Genomic DNA, 26,963 nt, shown 5'->3' on the forward strand with positions numbered 1-26,963 from the left:
TGCATGTAACAGAGGAAATGACTTAATCAAGGCAGAGCGTCCAACATCAGTTGAGGAGTTGCAGGTGTTCCAACCCTGGTTTGGAAGAAGTTACTACCTCTGCAGTCCAGTCCTCACTTACAGACAGCCCCCCAACCTGAAGCAAATACTCACCAGCAACTACATACCACACCACAGAAACACTAACCCAGGAACCAACCCCTGCAACAAACCCCATTGCCAACTCTGTCCGTATATCTATTCAAGGGATACCACCATAGGATGCAACTACATCAACCACACCATCAAGGTCTTGTTCGCTTGCATATCTGCCATCAAGTGCCAGCAATGCCCTTCTGCCATGTACATTGGCCAAACCGGACAGTCTCTACACAAAAGAATAAATGGACACAAATCAGACATCAAGAATTGTAACATTCAAAAACCAGTAGGAGAGCACTTCAGTCTCCCTGGACACTCAATAACAGACTTAAGCCACCATTCTTCAACAAAAAAAAGTCAAAACCAGACTTCACCGAGAAACTGCAGAACTGGAATTAATTTGCAAACTTGAGACCATCAAATTAGGCCTGAATAAAGACTGGGAGTGGCTGGGTCACTACAAAAAAATAATTTTCCCTCTGTTGATACTCACACCTTCTTGTCAACTGTTGGAAATGGGCCACTTCCACTCTAATTAAATAGGCCTCGTTAGCACTGAACCCCACCCCCCACTTGGTAAGGCAACTTCCATCTTTTCACGTGCTGTATATTCATACCTGCTTAGTGTATTTTCCACTCCGTGCATCTGATGAAGTGGGTTATATCCCACAAAGTCTTATGCTCAAATAAATTTGTTAGTCTCTAAGTTGCCACAAGGACTCTTGGTTGTTTTTACCTCTGTTATGTTTTCTATCCAGGAACTTGTGATGTGCTTATCATTTAAGCATCTAGGTATGTTTGCAGTCTATCCAGGTTTAAAACCCCAGTTCTGAATGTGAAGTGGTTATTGTTGTTTCTTTTCCAAATAACACTTCATCTGAAGTGCATAAGACCAGGGAAAACATTCATTATAGGTTAACTGTTGATGGATCCCAACCACCAAATGATTAGCAAGTCTTTATTGGACATGTCTCTATCCATATAATAGCTGTTGCCAGTCCAGCAATCAAGGTTTTGATTTTTATTACTAATTTCAGGTTAGTGGAAAGTTATTTCAAACACTTCAGTTTCATATATCATTCATTTTCATATCTCTGGTGGTAACCTCCCTGAAAACCTCATGAAGTTAGTCAGTGAGCATCTGAAGAGGTGGGGTTTTTTACCCACGAAAGCTTATACCCAAATAAATCCGTTAGTCTTTAAGGTGCCACTGGACTCCTCGTTGTTTTTGTGGATATAGACTAACATGGCTACTCCTCTGATACTCAGTGAGCATGTTTCTCTTATGGTCTTCCCAGATCTTACTGAATAGTGAAACTCCAGAGGAGGAAAAAAAGAGTAAGAAAATAGTTATCCAAATAAAACAGGTTATCTGACTATTATACATTACCTATCACCTCTGAGTTACCTGAAGACATGAATTTCTACAACAAACAGCTCTTTATGAAGATGCTCAGCTGCCTTTGGTTAGTGACATTACAGCGAACACACCTATGTAAGAATCTGATGCTAACTGTCCAAGTTGCATTTGTAGAGAAGACAACTTTTTATGGGTAATAACCTACCTGGACAGTCCCCTTTCTATGTGGGTTTCAGCCATTAACATGTCTGGAAGTAAGTATCCTGAACAAAGTGAGGCATTGGCATGTTATTTGTTAAGGAGTTCTCCCTTTTTTCTTGGGTGGAGTGGGAAAGAGAGGACATGAGAGAGGATCATGGTCCATTAAGCAAAACTTTCCAGATCTTTTATTCGGAACTCTGTTGACCCATACTTCCTTCTAAAATTTGGTGGCCTTTTGCACTTCACCTAGTTCTTCTGGTGCAGCTGTAACCCACACACCTTCTTGGTATGGTGTTCTGTCCCCACTAGTGGCATCGAGACCACTTAGAGATTAGCTAGGGGCCTATGTGGCTTTTAGCTCATGCAGTAGAGGCTCATACGTTAAGCTCCAAAGGTTCCAGGTTCGATCCTGTCTTCCGACAACTGGGCAGTGTTACACAGTCTCTATGATCCCATTATTTTACATCTTTGCTTCCTACTGGGAGATCAAAAAGGTGCATGCTTTAGAACCATAATGTAGTTGGCATAGTACACATCACTGTTCACAGGTTATAACCAGAGCAACAATTTGCAAAGCTAAAATGGTTGATAATACAGTGTGATATATTTTGAAGTGTGAAAGTCCAGTCCAATAAACCACTGATAGCTGAAATTCTCCTTCTCTACCTAGAGCAGCGGTTCTCAACCTTTCCGGACTACTATACACCTTTCAGGAGTCTGATTTGTCTTGTGTACCCCAAGTTTCACCTCACTTAAAAACTACTTGCTTACAAAATCAGACCTAAAAATACAAATGTGTCACAGCACACTATTACTGAAAAAATGCTGACTTGCTCAGTTTTACATTATAATTATAAAATAAATCAATTGGAGTATAAATATTGTACTTACATTTCAGTGTATAGTAGATAGAGCAGTATAAACAAGTCACTGTCTATGTGAAATTTTAGTCTGTACTGACTCCGCTGGTGCTTTTTATGTAGCCTGTTGTAAAACTAGGCAAATATCTAGATGAGTTGATGTACCCCCAGAAGATCACTGTGCACTCCCAGGGGTACAGATACCCCTGGTTGAGAACCACTGACCTAGAGAATCTAATGAATATGAATCCATAAATATACTGTGCATTACCCCATCCTTCCTCTTTTCCCAAGAGCAATCTTTCATTTCCTCTGTATTCCCCCTAAATGTTCATTAATTGAATCTTGAAACCAAAGAAAAATAAGTCAGTTTATTGCAAAAGATAATATCCCATTAAAACAGTCTAGAAATTTACAAAACATTACATTTGATTATTACATTTCATTAGGAAGGTGCTCTGTATTTGCGGTAACATAATTCCCAAGTCTTGTGACTGTTGATAGAACAATTATATTTGTTATAGAACTACAGGAAAAAAATAGCTTTGTAACCTTTGTAACCTATGTCATACCAGATTCAGGATTCTATTCATTTTGTTTTGTTTTTTAAAAAAGAAATTGAAAGAGTAACTTCAAGTACAGTAATTTTGGTATATATAATGCCATATGCTGTACAATATTTTACAAAGAGCTTGGTGTATTTCTCACATAAATGTCACATTTTTCAAAGCAGCCTACTTTTATTTTTGTATACCAATGTTATCAAATGGGATCATTCTGTGTGTGTGTGTGTGTATTTTACTCCTCTTATTGGAGCTACTTTGGAACACTACACAGTAGACTGTTATGGTATAGAATCTTTTCTGTCCAACATTAATAGTTTTGTTATCTACAAATCTATATATTTGTAGTCTAATCCTGATGTTACACAACTGAGCAGTGTGTCTCTGGAGCCATCTGTTCTCCCTTTTACTATTTGATGCATTGTAATGGAATGTCACGCACCACTTTTTGTTGTGGTTGTGTCGCATATGCCCACTAGAGGATCTAAAGTACCTATTTGTAACCTGGTAATATGTTTGTTTTATGTTGTCAATTTCTACGTTCAGGCTAAATAAAACAGAGAAAATAGCAAAGGAGCAATCTGAGTGACTTTATATCTCATTAGCTCTTCTCTGTAACATCGGACGTCGCTGATATATCTATATGTCTGACATACTTTTCCGGTGTGTTCTCTTTAATAGAAATCACCCTTTTGAGTGTAATGCTATGTAATACTATTGCAATGTAGGGGCTGAATACATAATTTTACAAAGAAATTGTATGAAGCATGGACTATGTAGAAGTTTGTGTACAGTAGCTGTACTCATGCAGTATTGTGCAATTTCATTGCACAAGTATGATGCCTGCTAAATTCTTGAGTGCAAGAGAAGCTTAGTTCTGCAGCTATAATTTTTTCTGTGTGATATGTACAATTACATGATTTCCTCCTTCTTTTACTGTGAATTGTAGTCAAGCTGTGCTTGAGACAGGTGTGGAATTAAAGGGGTTAACTTCATATACTTAACCTTAACTTTTCCTGTACACCCAGATTGAGTGCAGAAAACACTAATCAAGTCTAGAATGATGACAAAGAGAACCCCACCACAGGCTGGCAGTGCTAGCACACCCTGTAAACGGGTTTTGATACTGCTAGGAAATGGTTAAGTGGCTGCTGTTCACTCACTGAGGCAATTGGTGCTTTATACCATCCTCATATAATGGAGATGGGAGTGATTGTTTAGAAAGAGAGTATCTATGGGATGAGAGATCATTAGGTAGGGAACCCTAGGAGCAACCAAGCCTGAGGAGAAGGTGTGAGCTGAACTTCGTCGCTTTTATGTTAAGTTCTGTGATGATCACACCATACCTCTTAAATGGGCGAGTTTGGACTCAACAGAACGTGTGGACTGTGCTTGAATGAAACTGGGAAGGAAATTGGTGCATTCTCTCCCTCAGCAGCAGGCTGCAATAGGAACTGCTGCAGGTACAAAGAGCCCCCTGCCCAAGATAAGAAGTAGATCATTCACCATGGTACTGTGTGTTTATTTTTTAAAAATGCACATTTTAAAGAAAAAATTAACGAAGATTCAAACACATCCTGAAAGGATGACAAGTGAATAGTTAATTCCCTAGTAGAAGGGCTGCTTCCTCATTTTATGCTGGTAAAGAAAAAAAAAAACTTTGGGAATGGAATATAGGACTGGTGATAGCTAAAAGCTAATGACCTTCCACCAAAGGTGCTAAGAGCCATGAAAACGGTAGAGTGGGAGAGCAATTTTTATCCTGGAGAGTTGTTATAGCTTTTGATACAGCTCATGGATGTCCCTTTACCATGAGACACTCAGCATTCAAAACTAGTTGGATAGAAGGAATGCTATTGTACATAAATAGACCCTTCTGTATCTCTGTTATAGAGACACACTGATACACAGTCAGTATGAAGAATACAGTATGAAGAATACTGTAGACGTGCCATTATATAAAATGTGTATTTATATGGGTGCCACAGTGGTGTGCTCTAACAGGGGCTAAATTCTGACCCTACTTATTGAAGGGGGCTTATGGGTATAACTAGATCACAGTTTTGCTACAAGAATTTAAAGGGAGGTTTTCCTCTGAAAAAGGTTACCATGAATGGCATTGTAGGTTCACTGGCCCTCAGTGACTTTCATATCTAATGTGTTTAATTCTTTCTAATTCCCAGTCCTGAAAACTCTCACTCAGATGAGTCATGCTAATTTCTTTACTTTCCATGCCTCCTCATGTCTAAACAAAGACCAGTTACGCCTAAGCAAGCCCTGTTGTGCTATGGTTCTGCCCTTAATGACTCCTGTGCAATTTTATTACCTTCAGTGGGTTTGTACAGTTATAATTGATTGTCCTTAATACCTGGAACTTATTAAATGGTTTTGCTGATGTACAACAATGAACAAAAGCTAACTTGTCCTCTTTCTTAGCATTACACACTAATGTAAAAGTAGTGACAAAAGTGCTCATGTTTGTTTTACTCAAGTAATAAGACTATATCCCCCGGGAATAAATCTGATGAATAAGAATGTTAGTATATTAAAGTCTCTTTCAGAGTGGGACTGCCTTATGCTCTGTCACCTATAGTACTGTCAAGACTTTAATGCTTGGCTATTAAATTTACTCTGCTGAAACTTTCCCTCTTTTTCTAAACATTTTTGCATGGAAAACAGTGCGGAATTCTATTTTTCTTGGGGGAAAAAGAGGTTTAATTTTTATATCTCGTTTTGATCAGTTGTGACCGCTATTTTTCTAAATGTTCAAAAATAGCTAAGTTGAAATCTGCTCTACATTAATTTCTCTTAACATTTAATGCACTAATCTGTATTGACATCAGAACATCAAAGTGTATTACTGGTTTGACACCCTCTGAGTTGCTGTGAGTAATGTTCTGTTGGATCAAAGAGGCATGTGTTGGGGCATTTTGATGTAGTGTGAAGGATCTTAGATGCACAATGATACAAACAGAGATAGAGATGTTTTTTAAAACTATTGCTTTTTAGGAAAGGGTGTTAATAAATATGACTCTCCCCACCCCCAGCTACAGCAAAATAATAGTTTCTGAATAACACCAACAAAAAAAAGGAATCGTGTCCAGTCTTGGGTCCTATAGTTTTTTAACTCTAACTTTAATGGATGGTCTCTCTTGGAGAGGAAGTTCTCTGAAAATCTGTGTCCCATCCCACAGTTTTTGGTTGCACCATTGGGGACAAGAACAGGGAATGACTTTTAGGCCATTTTGTTTGAAACTAAGCATGATGTGGGAAAGCATATGGGAGCAGCTTCCTTTACTTTGAGTACCCTTGTTTTTATCAGTTTAAATCACAACCTCCGTATTATTTGAAAGTAAAAATTTTGCCTTTACAAAGCAGATGAGACGTCTTTTTGAAACAAAAAGATAGATTGCATCCCGTTTCAAAATACTCGTGTCTTTATTCACTGAGCTTGTTAAATGAGCAAATTCCATTCCAAGCTTCTGAGTTTTCAAATAACTTCTTTTTTTAATTTTTTAATTTCCTGTTTGATTTCATAGTTGTACATATTGAAGCCTCTGGATATATGTTTTAGTGTCTTCTGAAATGTTGCCCTTCAATTCTGTAGTCAGCTAAAAGACATTCACATCCACCAGAAGCATTTCTTTTTCACCTTTTTTGTTTTTCGTCTTAATTCCTGTTTCTCAGGAATTGGATGGTCAGGTGGTAATTTGGGGGCTGGAGCCGTGGCAGGAGTTTTCTCCTCTTGATCCAGTGTTTTCAAAACCTGATGAAATCTGCCTTCTTGTTGCCTGAAGTCATATTCCACACTATGGAATACATGAGAAAAATAATTAGTAAGTTGTTAGTTACCAATTACAAGGAGAGAAATATGGAAAATATTTTTAGACTTTGCTGCAAATAATGTTTCCTCTTTCAGAGTTGACATAATAGAGGCTGACTCAAATGCAAACAGTTGTAGGCTGTGCTGTTATGAGGAGGTCCCGTGTGGCAATCATTACTAAAGGGAGTCATCTTTACTCACAGGAGGTGAAGGTTGTGGGATTGGGCCCAAAGTCATTCATTCAGAAATTAAGTAAATGCACAAATAGGAATGTCTCTAAAAACCAAACCAGGATCAAGCAATCACAGCTGGGAGGTCTTGTGCAATACAATTAGGCAACATTTTACTTAATTCCAATAACCGTTCATGCATACGCTGCTTCATTCACCCATTTTTGTTTTCCTTCTCAGATTATATGAACAAAAAAGAAAGCAAATTTGCCTACCATAGGTAGATACATTTATCTATGTGTTTGTGTATCCGTGTGTGTGTGTGTATATATATAAACATTTTCCTAGAACAATTTAAAAATTACAATAATAATGAAATTGACCCATACAATTAATCTTAAGTATGCTATTTGTGGTAGCCCACATGTTCCATAGTATGGAAAGGTTGCTAATGCTGATTACTTTTTTATTACCGTGTGAAATGAATTGTCACATAAAAGCCTGTTTAAACTGTCAGCGAGTTAACTTTTCTAATGGTGTTTTTTTCTTTAATAGAAAATATGTTCTTGCTCCTGTGAGTGGTGTCACTTGTCTTCAGTGATTCTGCCTCATTGGGCTGCATTATTATTGATGAAGATGTCAAGGGTCACCTATGTGCATTAATAGTAAACAGCTTAACCATAATACAGAATTGCTTCAAGTTTACTGTACTTTTCTAAATAAGTCATTTCCTGACTGACGTTTTTTCTTCCCCTATTCATTGGTAAATAAGAGTAACCATTCGTGCTGGTTGTCTTGAACACAAATGCCATACGTTAAAATTAATGAGCAGCATACTAAATATTCATGAAAAGACTCAAAATAACCCGTTTTATCCTCAGTTGGTTTATTTAATACAACAGTATCTCCAAAAGGCCTCAATCATGATCAAGGTTCTATCATGCTAAGTATTATTAAAAAATAAATAAATTTACATGACGTGGTTTCTGCCATGAAGTGTTTACATTAAAATCTAAAGACCAAACACAACAAATGAATGTTACTAAAAATCAGAGGGGAAGGAGAATGAGGATGAGGTTTCTGTAGTCAGTGTGAGTTAGTTTGTAGTTCAAAACCAGTTAAAATCTATTTGTGGGTGTATGACTCGGCTATTCCCGACTGGAAATTACCTGTAAATGTCAAGTTAGCAGAGGGTTTTGAGGAAGAATTTGAATGAGTACAGTGTAGTGGCCTTGCAGACTAGTTCAGGAAAGATGTTTGTTTCACATAGGGAGTACAAAAGAAAACACACACATCCTGGTAGGGAGTACTGGATGTAGAGTCAATGCTGGTATCATTGGTAGCGTTGAGGGAGTGGGGGATGAAGATATGCAAAAAGGCACAAGAGTGAATAAGAGAGTGTCATAGCAGTGGATGCATTAAAACTGAGGACAAGAAGACTGCACTTGATGCAGGAGAAGAGGAGGAGCTAGTGGAAGGATTAAAATGGGCATAGGAAAAATCTAATGGTCCAAACCACAAGAGAAAGATTATTTCATTAGTTCCTCTTTGAATGGTCAGGAGTGGGAACAATATGGATGTTGGGGAGGTCAGAGAAGATGACTTACAATCTTTTGCCAAATTGCCCTGCAATCATGGGTGCCTTACAATGCCTTGCTACTGAAGCTCCCGGGGATGCTCACAATCAGCCCACAAGCATGCAGGTCACACTCTCAAGTGTCTGTGTGCTAGACAGCACTGGTTCAGCAGCTCTGACCCCAGCAGCTTGTCTACAGCCCCACCCTGGCTTCCATCAGCCTTGGTTACAACCAGCAGGGGGATCCCAACATACTCCCATTCCCAAATTTTCCAAGAACCACGTGCTTTGCAATGTCCAGCCCTCTCCTGGAGAGTTCAGGAAAATAATAAGGTTCTTTTGTTCCTCTAAAGACACACAGAGAACACCACATCTTATTAACTGGGGTAAATACATCCTTATATTTACATGAGTTGGTTTAAAATAAAAAACAAAAACAAATTCGTTGATAATAGGACACAGGTTAAGTGATGTCAAGTAAAAGGAATAAAGTTAGGGTTACAAGCAATTAAAAGTGAAAACATCAAAAAGTCTAAAACTTAATCTAGCAAGGTGTACAGGCTTTGTTCAAGATGGTTTCTCACCTATACTCAGTTTCCAAAGGCTTCAAACCCCTCTACTTGGTTGAAGGACCCATCTTTCTCGGTTTGCAAGAGCTCTCCTCACTTTTGACTGTGTAGTGATGAGTGCCAAAGATAGCTTCTGTCTTTGCTTATATTTTCCCACCATTAATGGCTGTTTAAAGAGGCAGGATTATCTCTTGCTGTTTTCCCTTCCTATGGGCTTGCCATTCCCCTGCTGATTTCTTTGTAAATAGAGCTTCCATTGTTACTGGTCACACTTGGCTTAATTTCTTTGTAGACAGGCAGATAGCTGCCTTCCCTCCTGTTTGGGGGAAAGCCTGTTTCTCCCTTGTTTGGTCACAGACTGGAAGCATAATGCCATTAAGTATCCATATTTCCTCATATAGCAGGGGTAGACAGCCTATGGCATGCAAGATGATTTTCAGTGGCACTCATACTGCCTGGCCACTGGTCCGGGGGGATCTGCATTTTAATTTAATTTTAAATGAAGCTTCTTAAATATTTTAAAAACCTTATTTACTTTACATACAGCAATAGTTTAGTTATATATTATAGACTTTTAGAAAGAGACCTTCTAAAAATGTTAAAATGTATCACTGGCACGTGAAACCTTAAATTAGAGTGACTAAATGAAGGCTCGGCACACCACTTCTGAAAGGTTGCCGACCCGTCATATAGTGTTAATACTACATTTCAAAATAATAGTGAAAAGACCTCACTCTATACACCTTTATAATACAGTAATATTGCATACAATCAGTTGATTCAATTGCCTATTGCTTGAGGTTCAGGCCCCTTATCTTTCTTGACCAGCAAACCTTTAAAATGGATTCTTTTGAGGGTTACCCGTCAAAGGAAAGTTTATTCAAGCTGTGAGGAAGGTGACATGGAGCCTAGTGATGAAGGAAGCTCCATGATCTTTCTTTCCCTTGAGCGTAGATTAATTTGTTCCCCCGCCCCTCCTAATAAGTAAAAATGGACCTTTATTGTCTTTGCCTGGAGATAGGGCTGGTCAGAGAATCAAATACACATTCCTTTGTCTAAGGCAGACCTGTTTACCAACTTCCAAGATTTACCAACTTTATAAGGTGGATAGAAAGCTGGCTAGATCATTGGGCTCAATGGGTAGTGATCAATGGCTCCATGTCTAGTTGGCAGCTGGTATCAAGCGGAGTGCCCCGAGGGTCAGTCCTCGAGCTGGTTTTGTTCAATATCTTCATTAATCTGGAGGATGGAGTGGATTGTACCCTCAACAAGTTTGCAGATGACACTAAACTGGGAGATACACTGGAGAGTAGAGATAGGATACAGAGGGACCTACACAAATTAGAGGATTGGGCCAAAAGAAATCTGATGAGGTTCAACAAGGACAAGTGCAGAGTCCTGCACTTAGGATGGAAGAATCCCATGCACCGCTACAGACTAAGGACCGAATGGCTTGGCAGCAGTTCTGCAGAAAAGGACCTAGGGGTTACAGTGGACGAGAAGCGGGATATGTTTCAACAGTGTGCCCTTATTGCCAAGAAGGTGAACAGCATTTTGGCTGTATAATTAGGAGCATTGCCAGCAGATCCAGGGACGTGATCATTCCCCTCTATTCGGCATTGGTGAGGCCTCATCTGGAGTACTGTGTCCAGTTTTGGGCTCCACACTACAAGAAGGATGTGGAAAAATTGGATAGAGTCCAGCAGAGGGCGACAAATATGATTAGAGGGCTGGAGCACATGACTTATGAGGAGAGGCTGAGGAAACTGGGATTATTTAGTCTGCAGAAGAGAAGAATGAGGGGGGATTTGATAGCTGCTTTCAACTACCTGAAAGGGGGTTCCAAAGAGGATGGCTCTAGACTGTTCTCAGTGGTACTAGATGACAGAACAAGGAGTAATGGTCTCAATTTGCAGTGGGGGAGGGTTAGTTTGGATATTAGGAAAAACTATTTCACTTGGAGGGTGGTGAAGCAGTGGAATGAGTTACCTAGGAAGGTGGTGGAATCTCCTTCCTCAGAGCTTTTTAAGGTCAGGCTTGACAAAGCCCTGGCTGGGATGATTTAGTTGGGGATTGGTCCTGCTTTGAGCAGGGGCTTGGACTAGATGACCCTTCTGAGCTCCCTTCCAACCCTGATATTCTATGATTCTGATTCCCCTGATATGCCTGGTTTAAACACACTTTAGTTAGAATTCCAGCATATATTATAACTTTTTATACACAGCCTGTGCATACATCATACAAAAATATTAAGGATCAGTGAGTGGTTTTTAAATGATACCTCACAAGGCATATTTTGTACCAAGAGTATTACTGTAGTGTGCATGATGTGAATACAGGGGTGCTTAGTGTCTCAGTGGTTGGCTATAGTGAAGACAGAGTCTCTGTTTAGTTCTCCTGCGATGAAATCTTTGTAGTTAGTCCTGGAGGATTCCTGTAACTATAGAGAGAGAGAGAGAAACAACCTTGAGTGAATATCTAGCAGTTGCTTCGGAGCCCTGCAGAGGGGTGCCCAAAACCGTGGTCCACCCGGCTAATTTAAAAAATGTACCAGATCTGGAGAAGGAAGAGTTTAACATAGTATCCAGATTTTGGGTCTAGGCGCTGGAGAAGATGGTTATGATGTCAGCAGTGACAGAGAGTGCGGAGTGGAGGTTTCATGAAGAAGGTGTGGGTGGTGGAAGTAGTAGCAACGAGTCAGAAATGGTGAATAGATGGATGAGATTGTGGTCACATGGGTCACTGAGGTGGGAAAAATAGAGCTGCTTGATTAGGAATATGGTAGAAATGTTGGAGGAGAGAATAAATTTGTGGTGGAGGAGGCCAGTGTTCTCATGGGACTTGATCCCTCTAGGGCCACTCTCTGTATCATGGGCACAGACATGGATATTGGTGGTGGGCCAAGGATAGGGTTTTGATGGGATGGTCCTGGAAGATGTAGAAAAGAGTGAAAGTCAAAGGTGATGGATAGTGCAGAGTTGAAACACTCAGTGGCTGATTCAGTAGAGGAGGTGAGTGGGAAGAACAGCACTGTGGGAACTAAATATTTCATAATGTACATTTTGACATGTACTGGAGAGATCTGGGGGGGGAAATGTTGCATAGAACATCTAGTGCCTGACCCCTTCCGCCCACGAAAAAAACAACAACACTTGATATAAAATATGCTCTGTAACTAAGTCTAATTCTGCAACCTTTATTCACATGAATAACCTTTATTTATGCTAGTAGGCCAATTGACTTCAACATGTCTGTTTATATAAGTCATGGGTTCAGGCTACATTAATGGGATTATTCATGTGTGTACAGTGTGTAGGAGCAGGCCCTCAGTTATCTTTCACAGAAAAAAATGAAAGAAAAAGCTATCTTAATTAGAAAGGACCACAGAAATTCCAGAGGAGTTGTTAGTCATGCTTTTGTAAGCCACACTATCACTGATGTTGATGTAATTTGGTACGCTTCTCCTGGAAGAACATGAAATCATCAAACCACTTACATATATTGTTTTTAGAGCAATCATTAACAAATTTCCTTCTGTGACCAATCCGGACTGTAATTTGAAAACCAAGAAGATTAGCAGGTGTACCTTAAGTTCTTGAGTTAATCTCAAGGCATTGTGTACTACAGGCTATCGTGATATGATATGGTGAATTTCACAATAATCTCAACTTGTTTGGAGTTACCACAGAACTTATCACAGAATCAGATCAACCTCTAGGAGGGAACATACCAAGCCAAGAGGAATGAGCAAGACGTAAATTCTGCCATCTTATCAGAGTTTGCATAAAATAGAGTTTCCGTAGGAGCAACTGTCTCACTGATGTCATTTCTGTTGCCCAGCACCACAGCATCTCCCGGCATTCAGGCTGACCAATTGCAGGTCAAGTCTTGATCAGCCCCTTGCAACTCTGGGCTGTCACATGCTCAGTGCAGAGGGAATCTCTGAAGAATTTAGTTGCCTAATTCTAACAATTCTATTGAGCATGTGTGAATTAAGATTTTTCCAGACTTGTAATTTAGGCGAATTTGGGTGAATTTTCAGAGAAACAGCAAAAGGCCCATTTGCGCAAGCTGGGCTGACCCCCCTGCCAAATTTCAATTCCCTGATCTAAAGCAGGGAGGTGCTAGAGTTCCTTGATGAAATAGTTGTAAGAATTGTTTTAACATGGGTAAAACAACATTTTCCCCCTAATCTTGTTCTTGAAAATGGCTGAACCATTTTAGTTGAACCTTTCCACAAACACCTGAGGCAGATATCTGGCATGGAAAATTTCCACCCAAACAATTAAACTTTGCCAAAATTTTATAAGCAGTCTTCTCATGGAATTGTCGGGCAACCTTAACCATAGACAGAACTACCAGCTCCTCTCATAATAATAAATATTAAGTCTACAGAGTATGTAGATTATAAAGATCTGCATTCCCTCTTTCCTGAACAGACAGAAACAAGCTGCAAGTGCAATCTGGCTACATCTTAACTAGAAATTTTACACTCTATTGCAGGTCTCAGAAAGGATGCACATTTCATAATAAGATATTATGATCCACTGGTCACTTGGGAATTAAGCATAAACATAAGCAAAATACCTAGACTTCTTCCCACTGTCATGCATGATTAATAACCATAAAAATGAGTCCTCAAACAGCTTGTTTGTCACATAAACTATTCTCATTCTGAGTATATCCAGTATAGACAAAAATGACAATTTCTATATTGGAATTTAAATGGATCCCTTAAACAAATACTTTTATATATAAATTGATACATAAACTACGTGAAGTCTTCTGCATGTTCCTTATTCATAGTCATCCACCATCCTTCATTTCTGGTCATTCTATCTCACCTGCTGCTGATACTTTTCCCTATTTTAACTTCCCGCTCTACGTGATCAAACACAGGATCATAAACACTTCATTTTCTAAGAATGTCTGAGAGTGTTGCTGGGAACAATAGCATGCTTTGGCAGCAGTGGTCCATAGTGCCAAATGTCCATGGCCACACTGTACAGCTTTATTTCAGGCATCTAAAAGCTCCACAGGACTATTACTGATCTGGGGCAGCCAGATTAATTGCAGATGACCGCATGGCTGCTACCAGTCCATGGGTGGGCAATGTCCCTTCCAGACCTCAAGTCTAATCTCCAGGGCTCGATGGGTACGGACATTATCTCCAAAGTAGGCTATACGTGCCAGGAAATGGTGACCGATGATGACTTAAAGCCTCTCAAGGTTAGTTCTCAATAATACATCCCTATTACTGATAAATCAAACCATCTTATGTCCAGTAGTCACTGCTGGCAATGCCTATAAAATGCCTCCTGGAGTCTTGCTCAAGCAATATCCATGTGATCACCGATCGTGCAGTGGCTTTTCTCAGTAAACATGCTTCAGAATTTGTTGGTTGTCCATTCTAATGACGACTATACCAAGGCAAGGAAGCTACCGAAACTACTATTGCTGATGGAGGCAATTGCTGGGGGTCACCTATGAATATCCAGAGTTCTGATTTCAAGTGTCCTTCAAGTATCATAAAATGCAGGGTGTCTCAGTCACTTTCTGTGGGTGAAATTTAATCTAGAAAAAGAAAATCCTGATTCCTTTTCAGTTCAGACATTTGGCAGTGACAGCTGAAAACTAAAAGGCCTCACAGTGAGGAACTGTAGATTCTGTAAGATTCTGCAGTGGAAAACTTTCTTTGAAAACATTTGTACCTGGAGTACCTATAAACTGTATCCAAATGTCATATATGTTCAGCTGGGTCTAAAACATACAAAATGTACAGCTTCCTGTGTGAGAGAATAAACCAAAACCAACCTGTCAGCTTTTTTCAGACCTTTAGTTTGCGCATCTTGGTCAATCCACTATCAATATCCTTCTTTAATTTGGAAACTGAAATAGCAAATTCTCCCCTGTCTATATTAAGTGTAATTACAAGTTTTAAGGTGTAGTCTCCCTTCTCACTAATAGAACCAAGAGAAAAATAGACGTTGTTTTTGTTTCTGTGGAAACTTTTGACCCTTGCAATTTTCAAATGCTGTGCAGCAAATTCAGCTGGATGAATCATATTAAAGTCCACAGGAGTTATATAATTTAGAATATGTAATGTGACTTGACTTAGCTTTGGATGCCAAGTGAATAGCCTATTACAGAAGAACATAAATATGACAAAAAGAAAAGGAGTAATTGTGGCACCTTAGAGACTAAATAAATTTGTTAGTCTCTAAGGTGCCACAAGTACTGCTTTTCTTTTTGCGAATACAGACTAACACGGCAGCTACTCTGAAACCCATAAATATGACAATGAAACAGATTATTTTTTAGTTCAAAGTAATGTATTAATCCAAATAAAACATGTCAGTCAATTCTGACACATTTGACAAAGTACTGTACTTAGTTGAGCATAGGTGTAAAGAGACTGTATTCCCTTCAGCTATTGTCACTCTGCAAATGTGAGTTAGTGTATTATTCTGTTTCAGTGACTTCCACACAACTCCTATAAATGCTGACAGGAGTTCTGTACCTTGGAATACCTTTCTCAGACCTGAAGAAGAGTTCACAGACTTGAGGATCGTGATGGTCCCTTCTGATCTTATAGTCTGACCTCCTGCACATTGCAGGACACAGAACCTCACCCACCCACTCCTGTAATAGACCCCTAACCTCTAACTGAGTTACTGGAGTCCTCAAATGATGATTTAAAGACTTCAAATTACTGAAAATCCACCATTTACACTAGTTTAAACCTGCAAGAGGAAGGTGAAAAACACCCAGGGTCTCTGCCAATCTGACCCAGGGGACAATTTTTTCCTGATCCTGAGCATGTGGGCAAGACCCACCAGACAGATACCTGAGAGAGAATTCTCTGTAGTAACTCTTGGCTCTCCCCATCTAGTGTCCCATCACCAGCCATTGGAGACGTTTGTTGCTAGCAGTTGCAGATCAGCTACATGCAGTAAGGAAGGAGTAGGCAGTCTCATCATACTATCCCCTCCATAAACTTATCAAACTCCGTCTTGAAGCCAGTTAGGTTTTTTTGCCCCCAGTGCTCTTCTTGGAAGGCTGTTCCAGAACTTCACTTCTCCGATGGTTAGAAACCTTCATCTAATTTGAAGCCTAAACTTGTTGATGGCCAGTTTGTATCTATTTGTTCTTCTGTCCACATTGGTGCTTAATTTAAGTAACTCCTCTCCCTCCCTGGTATTTATCCCTCTGATGTATTTATAGAGAGCAATCGTATCTCCAAGCTCTTTGAATCTTCTCTCATAAGGTAGGATTTCCCTTCCTAGTAGCTCTTCTCTGCACCGGTTCTAGTTTAAATTCATCTGCACACAGTATTTCAGATGAGATCTCACCAGTGCTTTGTATAATGGTACTAACACTTCCCTATCTCTATTAGAAATACGTTGTCTGATGCATGCTAGGACTCCATTAGCCTTTCTCATGGCCGAATCACATTGGCAGCTCTTAGTTATCCTGTGATGAAGCAATGCACCCAGGTCTTTCTCTTCCTCTGTCACTTCCAACTGATACATCCCCAGCTTACAGCAAAAAGTCTTGTTATTAGCCCAAAATGCATGACCTTGCACACTGCACTATTAAATTTCATCCCATTTCTATTACTCCAGCTTACAAGGTTATCCAGATCATTTTGTATTATATTCTGGTCCTCCTCTGTATTGGCAATACCTCCTAGCTTTGTGTCATCTGCAAATGTTATTAGCGCACTCCCACTGTTTGTGCCAAGATCAGTAATAAAAATGTTAAATAAGATTGGTCCCAAGACTGATCCCTGAGGAACTCCACTAGTAACCTCCCTCCAGCCTGACAGTTCACCTTTCAGTATGACCTATTGTAGTTTCCTGTTTAGCCATTTCCTTATCTACCTTTCAATTCTCATATTAATCCCCATCTTTCTCCGATTTAACTAATAATTCCCCATGTGGAACTGTATCAAGTGCCTTACTGAAATCTCTGTATAAGCTCGAAATCTTGTCTCTTTCACCCACAGAAGTTGGTCCAATTCATTTTCTCTCTCTAATATCCTGGAACCAATGCAACCACACAGCAATTACCAGTGCATTACCAGTGGAGTATACTGACTGTTTTTGTAATGCATAATCTGCTGAGTTAGTGCTTTAATAATTGAAAGGATGCTGGTGTCTGTTAGTTCATGATCATATCTCTGAGACAATTCAAACTATCATTAAGTACAAGGATTTTACAATGTAAGTCAACACTGTATGAGTTGCTCTTTAATTAAAAAGACTGGGATTCCTATACTTAATCTGGCCATTAGTCAGTCTAGCCCGATGAATGTGCAAATCCTGAAATGTGAAGAACTCGAGTGTGATGGAGCAGAAATGACATGAAACCCTTGAATAAACAGTGTGTGACTGATATCGAGCTGCTCTGTAAAATAACTTTATGAATACTCTGTTCAGCAGGCTATTGGGATGTTTACTGCATGTAGCTTAATAGTGAGCTATTAGGAAACGAATGTAGGAAAATTATAATGGCTCAAGATAAGACGCCCCTCAGCAAATGCTTGAAGATTGTGAGACAATGGGAGGGCCACTGGCTTTGGGGAGTGGGGCTTGACCCACTGCACAGGCCACTGAACAGGTTTTTAACAAGCACAGCCAAAGCCTGAGAACTAAGAAGACAGAGAACCTCTGGCTGGATAAAAAGTGACCCTTTCCCTTTCTAGAGGCATGTTCAGACCCATATAGACCTCTGCCCGGGTATCTGAAGAAGCTAGGCCTCCCCAGGCTATCATTGGGCAATGATAAGCCTATAGATAAGATAAAAGAAAAGGAGTACTTGTGGCACCTTAGAGACTAACCAATTTATTTGAGCATAAGCTTTTGTGAGCTACAGCTCACTTCATCGGATGCATCAAATAAATTGGTTAGTCTCTAAGGTGCCACAAGTACTCCTTTTCTTTTTGCGAATACAGACTAACTCGGCTGTTACTCTGAAACCTGTCATAGATAAGATAGATATGCAGGTAGACTGTTGTTTGAAATCCTCCCTCTCCCCCCCATCCCCCATGCTACTGTAAAAAGCCTATCAGCTGCTAGGTGGTAAACATCTTAATCCGCTCGTTTCTTATTCACTCCTGAGCAGGAGGTGGTTATCATGAGCACAACCTGTTCCACAGTGCTGGCTGGCTGTAGGGAAGCTAGTAAACTTGTCTTTGCCCGCTCCAGGTTTGGAGAGCCCAGAGAGTACTGAACACGGCAGTACAACCTCTGGGGAGCATTGATTAAACAGGATTTTACTGTAGTCACCCAACGCTCCCAAAGTATCTTTTTATTATTAACAATGAAAGCGGGGAAAGGTGGCTGTGTAGGTGGCTGGCTGGCTGAGTTCCTGTTGAAATGATTACTTAGTGTTGCTGGGATTTTACTGTGGTGTCAATTATGTTAAAGTGCCTCGAGCTTTGAATAGGCATCATTTTATTATTTTATATCTCAATAAACAAAATGAATATTGTATTAGAGATTTTATTAACTTTCTCTGGAATTAGTGAAACATATAATTAATGTGTGTCCTAGAAGATCTAGAGTCTCATATCTGATAGTGTCATTCTCAAGCTGCTTTGGTGACCTGTAAGCTAATGAGGAGAAACAGCTGGTGTAAGTATAAATAGTTAAGTGTGATAGGGAAAATAATTAAATCTCTCACAAGGAGTCTCATGTGGGAAGGAGCCAGTCTAATGAGAAGCAGTTTGTGTCCTGGAAATGTTGCATGCAATGCTGGAATGTAAATTCAACCTAGAAAGCTGAATAGTTAACTTCAAAAAAAAAAAAAAAAAAAAAAAAGTGATATTAAGTTAGAGTTCCAGGAAGCCTGGAGATGCTGGGGGAAAAAGCTGTCACAATTTGCAGTCCATGGAGTGTTAATTTATCATCTATTTAAAAACATAACAAATGTACAATATTTTGTTTAACTTTGGAAGACAGAAGCAAAGACTCTAAAGTATGAATGTATAATTTTGGGGGTACTGCAAGAAACCAAACTAATCTCACTGTGGCATTTTGGTATGTCTCCGAACCATTTAAAGCAACCTTATAAAGGGCTTACGGTCAATGTCATGTATATGCTGATCTTCTGAGTTTGTTGCTTACCTTACATGAAGGAAATATGTTCAGTTACAGAATCAGTTATTCTCCCATTTGTAAAATCTGGACTGTCAAGCTGCATTGAGGACAAGTTGGGGAAGAAGTTGCATAAGGTTTAATTTAAATTGAATTGGTAAAATAGATGTAACTTTCCCTGTTTAAAATGCTTCTCCTGTACAAAAAAAAATCTTTTTTTTTTTAAACTTACTGGTAAACTCAGTGGTATTTCATCATGTAAGCAGAAACGACAATATATCAGCACCAAAGATGGTGGTTATTAAAATGCAAGAGTTAAAATCCAGAGGGTTAGGGTTAAATGTAATAAATAGAATGTCAGGGTTAATTAAAGGAAATGCTAGTGTTAATTATCAGCAGAAACAGAAGAAGGTTCTGGTTTTGAAAGATGCTGAGTCTCTTAACTCTCACTTGAGGTTAGATAGGAGCCTGATTGCTTAATTGCTTTGGAAAATCAGGTGAAAAACATACATAGAAATAGACATAGGGTTCAAATGAATCATGATGAAAATATGGTTAGGTAGCGGTTAAACATAAATAAAAAAAACCTAGAGAAAAATTTGGAACTAACCATGTGGCCTATCCTCGCCCTGACTACTTTACGTGGCTACTTCCACCCCTTTCATATTTCTGTCTGTTTTTTGTCTTTTCAGGAATGATCTTAAATTAAAAACATACAGTAGGTGAGAAGAAACAGCATTGGGTTATCTAAAACCATAGAGGACACAGGGAAGGTTCTCAGGGAAAGGTGGTGATATGCAGTTAGTTAAATGAGGATAGGAAGGTAAAATGATGTAAAAGGGACAAGGAACTAGTCAACAGAGCAGTTAATTTTAAAAAACTGAGCTTAGTGCTGTTCGTAGGTGACATTGATTGTCCTGAGACTGAAGATTTCTATTTACAGAACAGTTACAGTAAGGGCAGCAGCTGTTCATGTTCCTGCCCTCTGCTCACTGCCAAAGTGTCTGAGTGTCTTCCTGGAGAAACTCTCTCTGGGAGTAAGAGGGTGATTCAGTCTCTATCTAATACTTGACCTCAGTACTCTGAGAGTGCCCACTGGTGTCAGTTGTGAAGTTATTTGTAACGTTGACACCTGTCCCCTGGGAACTAGATTGAAAGCCTCGGATCATTTAACATGGGCTGTTTAGTAGTTATCAGAGGTTAACAACTGCTGGTCACTGTGGAGATGGGCTGACATTGAACTGGCAATGTAGGGGTGAAAGGTTCTTTATCCCAGTACCAGTCAACATAATCACCGCCATAATCATGACTTGGATGGACTTGAGAAGAGCTACACAGATGGATTCAGGGGACCACTCAAACATATGTAATGGAAGCCATTCCACTGGCAGTAACTCATTGTATTGCTTTGGGAAGACCCAGGATAGGTGAGGTTCACCAAGGGAAAAGTAGACTAATATGTGAAGCAAGGTTTACTGAGCAGAGGCTCAATATGTCAGCAATTAAAAAGGGTAAAACATGCATATTGTACCTACAGATTGCATATAGTGTGCATAGTTTGTACCGCAGAAAGAGAGAGGGGTGTTGGTCTTTCAGATTTCTGAAAAGGAAAGTTATCCCAGGATAGTACAATAGTTTTGGATTGCTTTGATTGCTTTTCTCTAATCCCCCCCCCCCCCATAATGAGATATCTCCTTGAGAAGGATATTGGAAAGAGATGCCCACCTTCCATCTGTTCTGTCTCTCTATATTGGAAGCTGTTCAGGGCAGGAACTCTCTCTTACTGTATGTATAGTTGGGGCACGTAGGCACTACTCTAATGCAAAGAAGGAAAAACAATATCCGGCATTCTGCTACTGCCCTCCCTTCCTCACTGCAAGCATCTGTAACATAATTACTAAGAGCTGCTTTGTTGCGTAAGATGATCAGGTGGGGATGAGCCTCATAGTTGGCCCTTAGGAAGGAGCTGTACTGCATAATGCCCAATTTTGCATTCTCATGGCTACAGGTGAAGGATTACTCTTATTTCAGCATAGGGAACAGCCTCCAGTGCTATAGAGCCCAGGAGCCCTGCATAAATTCTTGGAGCTCAGCAACCTCTGAGACTTTTTTCCCTTTTCTATAAGAGAGGCATGATAATAGGATTGGGAACCAAATGGACTCTTCTTAGTGTGACAAAGTGGGTGAGATAATATCTTAGTGTGACAGAAATGGCAATTTTCTGCAATATCTTTGGGAGATCTTACTATATTCAGTTTATGTATCTTTGTGGGCCAGGGATTGTATGGAATTCTGTGGGGGCAGGGGTGATCAGGCAAATTCACTCAAGACCAGTACCACCACCTGGAGACACTCACATATACTGGATTCTCCAGAAACCATCAGACAAAGAAAAGACTTTTGAATAAATAGCCTGAGTTTAAACTGACTCAGGACCTTCTTTCTGATCCAGCAAACAGATAGGATCTTCTGCCCAAGAGGGGGTGGGACCCAGTCCTTTCTGGGAAGGTTTGGAAGGACTTTGGCTTACTGAGGCACCATGAGACTGATGGGTTATATATATGGTAAGCTTTTTAGTGTGCTATGTAGGTTCTTGTTTTTAATTTGTAGGTTCTTGTATCGTTTTTAATATGTTTTCTCTGTTATGCTTGTTGTACTTGCTTGGAAGGGATGTGTGGTAAATTATGCCTGCAGGCGATCATGCTTTTTACAGCTTCTGAAGAGAAAGCAAAGCAAATACACTTGCCTTCTAGGTAGTCTGGCTTGCTGGGAATATCATTGTGTAAGCAGGGAAGTGTGCAGCCTGGAGAAACCCCAGTTGGGAGGAGGAGAGATGCAGGTCTCCACCCAAGGGAGGTGACAGTTGAGAAGCCAGGAGCCTGGCATGGGTACACTTGGGGGACCATGGAGGGGGAAAACAAGTGCAGTTGCCCTGAACTATGGTGCTTAGACTTCCTCTGTGGCCTTGGGCAAGTTGCATGACTTCTCTGTGCAATTCTTTCCCATGTGCACAGGGGGGTAATATGTTCCTGCCTTGCAGGAGAGTTGTTGAGGATTAATGAGTTGTCTGTAAAGCACTTTGAAGCTGATAAATATCAATTTGGTAATCAGGAGTCCTAGTACTTCGCAACTGAATAAGCAATGAATTTAGCAGTATGCTTGGTACACTAAAGAATGAGTTACTCACTGCATACAATACCAAATTTGTGTGTGGAATTTATAAACTGTTGTGTAATAGAAATGCTTTTCAGAAAACGTTATCAAGAGAATTTGGGGAGTTTATGGATATGCAGTACACTTAAATTAAATTATAAACAATTCTAGAAAGTGAAGGATGTTAAAAGGGCATGAAATTAGTGTTCTATCAGATTTCTTGAACTAAAGGCAACCTTTTTACAATTCCGTGAAGATATTGGTTGAGCCTACTGCAATGTGTTAATCAATAGGCCTCACGTATCAATGTGCATAGATGGCGCAAAACAGTGGAATTTTTTAGATCCAATTCATAACCAATAAATCAAAGGTATTATTGAAAGGATTGTTTTAAATAGCTAATGCAAATGTTTCTGGAGCAGTTACAGCCCCTGAAATATGCTAGATTTTTTGAACTGATGGGAAAGGTTTCCCTGAAATATGCTTCTAATTAAGTTTTGTTCATTATTTATGCAGCGTAATTTCCATCGGCACCACTCTTCACATATCTGACTGGCAAGTTCATCACTTTCCAGAGCGCATCTGCATTTTGATTAGCCCTTAGAGAATTGCAGATTTGCTATGGCCATAAATAAACATGACATAACTTCAAAACCATCATGCCTGTCTTTGCAATACAGCAAGGTTTAAATTCTGCTACAGTGGACTGGAGAAGCTTACATGATGATCAGTCCTGAAAACAATGAATAGTTTAAAAATACATCCAATGACAAAAGATGTATTGAAAGGAATGTAGTCCGAGAAGCTAATCTTCAATGCAATATTTTTTGTTGGGTGTCCTAGGTGTTTGGAGAGGGATGAAGCTGTAGCAGGAATATACCATAGGTAGAATGGGGGGTTCATTCATTGTGCTGCTCTGATGGTATGGTTGCATTTAATTCAGGAGCTGAGCTCATTGGACTGGGTTTGTTTTTCTATGTAATGTTTTAATTCATGTACGAGCACCTATGACTATTGGATTAGCCCTTTGGGTCTTGGTGGCAATGGAAATAAATGAATTAAAGAAAAGAGAGAGAACTTTCATTTTCCTTGTAGTACAATTTGGCATAGAAAACATTAGTATTCTTGAAGACGTGCTGATTATGTAAGCTGACCATCACGATAATGCTGATATTTTAATATGCTAATAACTGTAATGAACTGTACTACTTTCAGCCCTCAGCAGGCAAATATTTTGTGCTGTAATGAGTTTTTAACTTCAGGGAAGAGTTGGCTCTTACAAAAAAACCAAACAAACAGACAAAAAGCAAAACCAAAACCCTGCACTTTGTGCTGGTTTTAACAAATTTGCTTTCCTTAAATTTATGGATTAGTAGTCATGCAAAATTTTCAAACTCTGGAATATTTGTAAGTACTTCAATTAAATTGATTTGCTCTTTTCCTATATTGTATCTATAGCTGTTTCCAAATATTTATTCCTTTCAAACTTAATTCTCTGATTAATGACTAGATCCTCTAGTAGTCTAATCAATGAGCAGCAAGCTAAACAAAAATAACCCTACAATATATTTCTTAGCTTTAAGGGATGCTTACTCCTGTGAATCAAGAGTTTTGCACAAAAGAAAAATGTGAAAGTTAATTTTTTCCTACTAGGATAGGCATTTCATTTGGAGAATTGTTAATCTGCTGTTAACTCAGTTCCTAGATAAAAATAGATTTTGAAAAATGCTACAATAAAACATGGAGGATTGATATAAAAATTGCCTGACTTATGAATGTTAGAGCCAGCCTGCTACTACATATGGTTGAACTGAGCAAAAATAACTGGCTTATTCTGTGCTTCTTGATATGTGATAGTAGTAGACACAAAAAACAAACAAAAAGCCAAAACTCACGTGCACATTCTCAGGAAAATTCATTTTACATTTTCATATCTTACTTTGAAATCCTATGGCAGCCCAGCCTATTTGTTTCTTTTCATTTCATATTTAAAATAATAGACAGAATACAAATTGTGTTTGGTAAGGGAGAGCAATATTAAATCTCTTATTTGAAGGTTGTGTCTATATCTTTTAGATAATTGAAGTTATTTTATGTTAATAGGTTATATTTATCTATACATATGGAGTAAGTTCTACACATCGCAGACAAAATACTTAGTGAAGATTCTTGCAGTAAGCAACATTCACATTAGAAAAAATACATGGCAGTAATTTTATTTTTAATGCTTAGATTTTATTAATCAGTGTAATAATTTAAAGTACTGTAGATAATCTTACAGGATACACATTCTCTTCATAACTACCTTTTTAAAGAAATTCACATTCTGTAATAACTTTGAGCCATAAGACAGTTTTGAAGCATAACACTATACTTCACTGGTATGTATAGACAGTTTTGTTGTTGTTGTTGTTTTTAAGTCTTAAAGTATTTTCAAAATACATCAGAAATGTATTTTCAGAGGGTCAAATTCACAGCTCAGGTTTTGCCTCATTTTGAGCAGAGAAAAGAGAGTAAATTGGTAGGTGGATGGAGTAAATTAGTGTTATCCTTGCTAGCCACAAAGTCCCTGTAGTGAAGGTTTCATGTCCTTTCAAAAAAGAGCAGTGCAAAAGGCAAGCATGAAAACACCAATCTTAAAAGCCAGGTCTACACTGGGCGGGGAGGATCGATCTAAGATATGCAACTTCAGCTACGTGAATAATGTAACGTAGCTGAAGTCAACACACTTAGATTTACTCACTGTGGTGTCTTCACTGCCGTGAGTCAACTGCTGACGCTCCCCCGTCGACTGCTCCTGTGCCTCTTGCCAAGGTGGAGTACCGGAGTTGATGGGAGAGTATTCGGGGGTCGATTTATCGTGTCTAGACTAGACACGATAAATCGACCCTCGCTGGATCGATAGCTGCCTGCCGATCCGGCAGGTAGTATAGACATACCCATAGTCTCCTTAGTCTAAATTTACCCTGTACTCACTTCTCTAATTAATGCCCATATCAATACCTTATTTTTCAGATGTTTAAAACTAAATCTTCCACCCATAATTTCTTACATTTTGTGTACATTGCAATTAGATATCCACAGCTGGCCCGTGCCAGCTGACTCAGGCCAGTGGGACTCAGACTGGGGGACAGTTGGCTGTAGATGTTCCGGCTTGGCCTGCAGCCTGAGCTCTGGGACTCTCCCACCTTGCTGGATCCTAGAGCCCGGGCACCAACCTGAGCCCAGAAATCTACACTGCAATTAAACAGCGCTGCAGTCCGATTCCAGTGTGGACATACCCACAGTACTCATAAGGCCCTTGGGATCAGCACTGCTGAAGATGAACCAACATGGGCCAAGTCAAAATTATAGTAGTGAGGGGGTGTGCAAGGGTTACGTATTACTCATTTATTTAATATTCTGAAGCTTGAATTTAATAAGACACATTATCTATTAGAGAGATTTCAAAAAGCATGTGTTGTCATGTTTTAATTTGTTGTTCAGTGGCTTAATTAGTTGCAACTAATAATGGAAACTGCGATATAAAATATAAATTAGCAAAATGAAGTTTTTGTTTTTAAAGCTTTTCTGGCATCTCCAAGACCTACTCTAAATTGCCAGCTGTCAGATAGCTTTTTCTATTTTTGCTTAGTGTGGGTTCTGCTTAGCACTTAGTTTGACTACATTAATCAATTGATCCTGGGAATGCCCTTGCAAAATAACTAAGTATGATCATTCCCATTTTGCAGATGGGAAAACTGAGGCATAGATAATTTAAATGATTTTGCCTGAGGTCACAGAGTAAGGCAGTAGAACAACTAAAATTCAGGAGCCACCCACTAGGACATGTTATATCTGGCGCATGGATAAGAAGGGGCTGTTTCATTTGTCCTCTGCAGTACAAATGGCATTGGGTGTACAAACAGTTCTTATCCACATGGAAATGGAAGGCTGCTGCCAAGATACACTTGTTTCCTTTCATTTTTGTATTTGACATTTGGTAAGAAGATCGCTGGTGGCCCCATGGTCTCAAACTTCTGTATAATCTTTTCAAGTTGTTAGTTGGACTAGTTATGCTACGTTTTCTCTTTGCTTCTTTAATTTCAGATTTCTGTCATTGGTCTCCCTTTTGTGGACACCCATCTAGCCTGTTGGCTGTGGAATCCCTCTTGGTGGTGGTTCTCTACTTGTTTTACCTATAAAGGGTTAACAAGCCCATAGGTAAAAAGAAAGGAGTGGGCACCTGACCAAAAGAGCCATTGGTAGGGTTAGAAATTTTTAAAACTGGGGGAAAACTTCCCTTTGTCTATGTTGTGGTGTTCTCTGGAAAAGAGGGGAACCGGGAATAGTTATGCTGTGAGAAGCTTTAAGCCAGGTATGAAAAATCATCAGATCATACCTAAAGATTGCTTATCTGAAACCCCAGAAATGTAAGTAAATTAGGGATCGTCTAAAAAGACGCAAT

The 26,963-nt window shown here is 39.4% G+C and overlaps 2 protein-coding genes across 2 annotated transcripts in view; one reads left to right on the forward strand and one right to left on the reverse strand.

The window, feature by feature from the left end:
- Positions 1-26,963, forward strand: part of DOCK2 (dedicator of cytokinesis 2) — a 449,812-nt gene that overhangs the window by 175,285 nt on the left and 247,564 nt on the right. The window lies entirely within an intron of this gene.
- INSYN2B (inhibitory synaptic factor family member 2B) overlaps positions 2,941-26,963 on the reverse strand; it is a 125,266-nt gene continuing 101,243 nt past the window's right edge. The window contains exon 4 of the mRNA XM_074960687.1: positions 2,941-6,934. Coding sequence (XP_074816788.1) covers positions 6,748-6,934 — 187 coding nt within the window. The 3' untranslated portion in view covers positions 2,941-6,747. The remainder of the gene's footprint in view (positions 6,935-26,963) is intronic.

The sequence above is a fragment of the Natator depressus genome, chromosome 8, assembly GCF_965152275.1.
Source record: "Natator depressus isolate rNatDep1 chromosome 8, rNatDep2.hap1, whole genome shotgun sequence".
NCBI lineage: Eukaryota > Metazoa > Chordata > Testudines > Cheloniidae > Natator > Natator depressus.